At 30.4% G+C, this 1,598-nt stretch overlaps 1 protein-coding gene across 1 annotated transcript; it reads left to right on the top strand.

The window, feature by feature from the left end:
* On the top strand, positions 378 to 1,227 carry LOC107611357 (radixin-like). Its single transcript, XM_016313294.1, has 3 exons — positions 378 to 449; positions 646 to 699; positions 895 to 1,227. Exons 1-3 carry the CDS (start codon positions 378 to 380, stop codon positions 1,225 to 1,227), a joined length of 459 nt encoding a protein of 152 aa, XP_016168780.1.

Genomic DNA, 1,598 nt, shown 5'->3' with positions numbered 1-1,598 from the left:
TTTATATATCTAAATATATATTATTCCACAACTAAATTTTAACCCAATAATCCTATTAATTATACGTAAATGAAATTTTAATCCAACTAAATATATCACATCGGATAACTAAAATTTTTAACCTTATAGTTATTGATAAATTTTAACTCAATTATTAACTATTTTATACAACGTCAATAAACTTTTTTAATACAACTAATAATGTAACATCCTACCACATAGAATTTTACGTTTAAGTTCGTAAAACAGAGGTGATAGAGTATTACAACTTCTAAAAAATAAAATATATATAAATATAGTCGAAAAAAGTTGTATCTAAGAGTCTTGAAGAAAAGTTTAAACAATAACCGCAAAAGAAAAACGCATTTAATATGTTAATGAATCGAGTTTTTGTGTGGCAAACAAATGCTGTTAATAATGCATGCCACCTAATTGGGATATTCTCAGCTGTTTGATGTCTTGATTTATGTCATTTATTCTTTTACTTTAGCTAATTGTTCCTTTCGCCAATTGTTCCTGTTGCTTCTTGTGAGAATATTATTTTATATTTTGTAATGAGAATCATGAATATTTTAGAGCTTATTCTATTTGAATTATTGGGAAAGGATGAAAATTTGTTGGTATTTTGTAATCATTGTGCAATAGGAGAAGTTTATAAAAAAGTTAGCAGAAGTTCAGGCCCAACATGTCGAGGCTCAAGTACAAGGAATGTAGCTACCACCAATTGATGAAGACTTGATTTGTGAGGAAGTGTATGGTGGGCAAAAGAAGAATCGAGTTTATGGAAAAGGAGCATTCTTTTCTAGATTTATTAAGTCTAGAACCACTTCTGCTAACTCTGTATCTGGAAGAGCATCTACAAATCAAAATTATGTTTTTGATTTGCGAAAACAGATTCATAATCTCAATGAAGAGCTTTTTCAACGTGTTACTCAACAGACAGATGAGCGTATTAGTAAGTTGTTAGATACACGCTTGGCTCCTTTGGAAAAGACTCAAAAGAAGTTAGAAAAGTTAGAACGGGCAATTGGAAAGGCCAAGAAGGAAAAGCTGAAACACAAGAGATGGAATGAGGCTTATGTTAGCTATTACAAGAAGGTTAGAGCGTCAAGTAGTTCCACTACTGCTCCACTGCCACCGCCACCGCCACCGCCGCCACCTTCAATCTCTTCGGATGAAGACTATGATGATGATGGGGATGAAGATGACACTGAGGACTATAGTTGATAAATTTAGCATGGTTGAACAATATACTGAGGATTATAGTTGATAAAACACTTTGTTTATGTCTTGAATTATATTGACTTGCTTGTTTATAATACTTTTCTTTTAGCTTTATAATATGATGGAATTTGTTTATTTTTTGTAATATTATAAATATTTGAATACTAATTAGATAAAAAATTGTAATTATTAAATTTATATTATTTTGTATAAAACAAGTTTATTTTACAATGAAAAAATCTAAAAAAAATTCTATTTTATCTTACCGACAGATTTACAGACGGATTTTCTGTCTGTATTCAGAGTTTGGAATGGTATTCCAAGGCTCAAATTATCGACGGAAAATCTGTCGAAAAATCCGTCTGTAATTACCG

Source organism: Arachis ipaensis, chromosome B08 (genome assembly GCF_000816755.2).
Source record: "Arachis ipaensis cultivar K30076 chromosome B08, Araip1.1, whole genome shotgun sequence".
In the NCBI taxonomy this organism is placed as follows: domain Eukaryota; kingdom Viridiplantae; phylum Streptophyta; class Magnoliopsida; order Fabales; family Fabaceae; genus Arachis; species Arachis ipaensis.
This window is presented reverse-complemented; position numbering and strand designations above follow the sequence as displayed.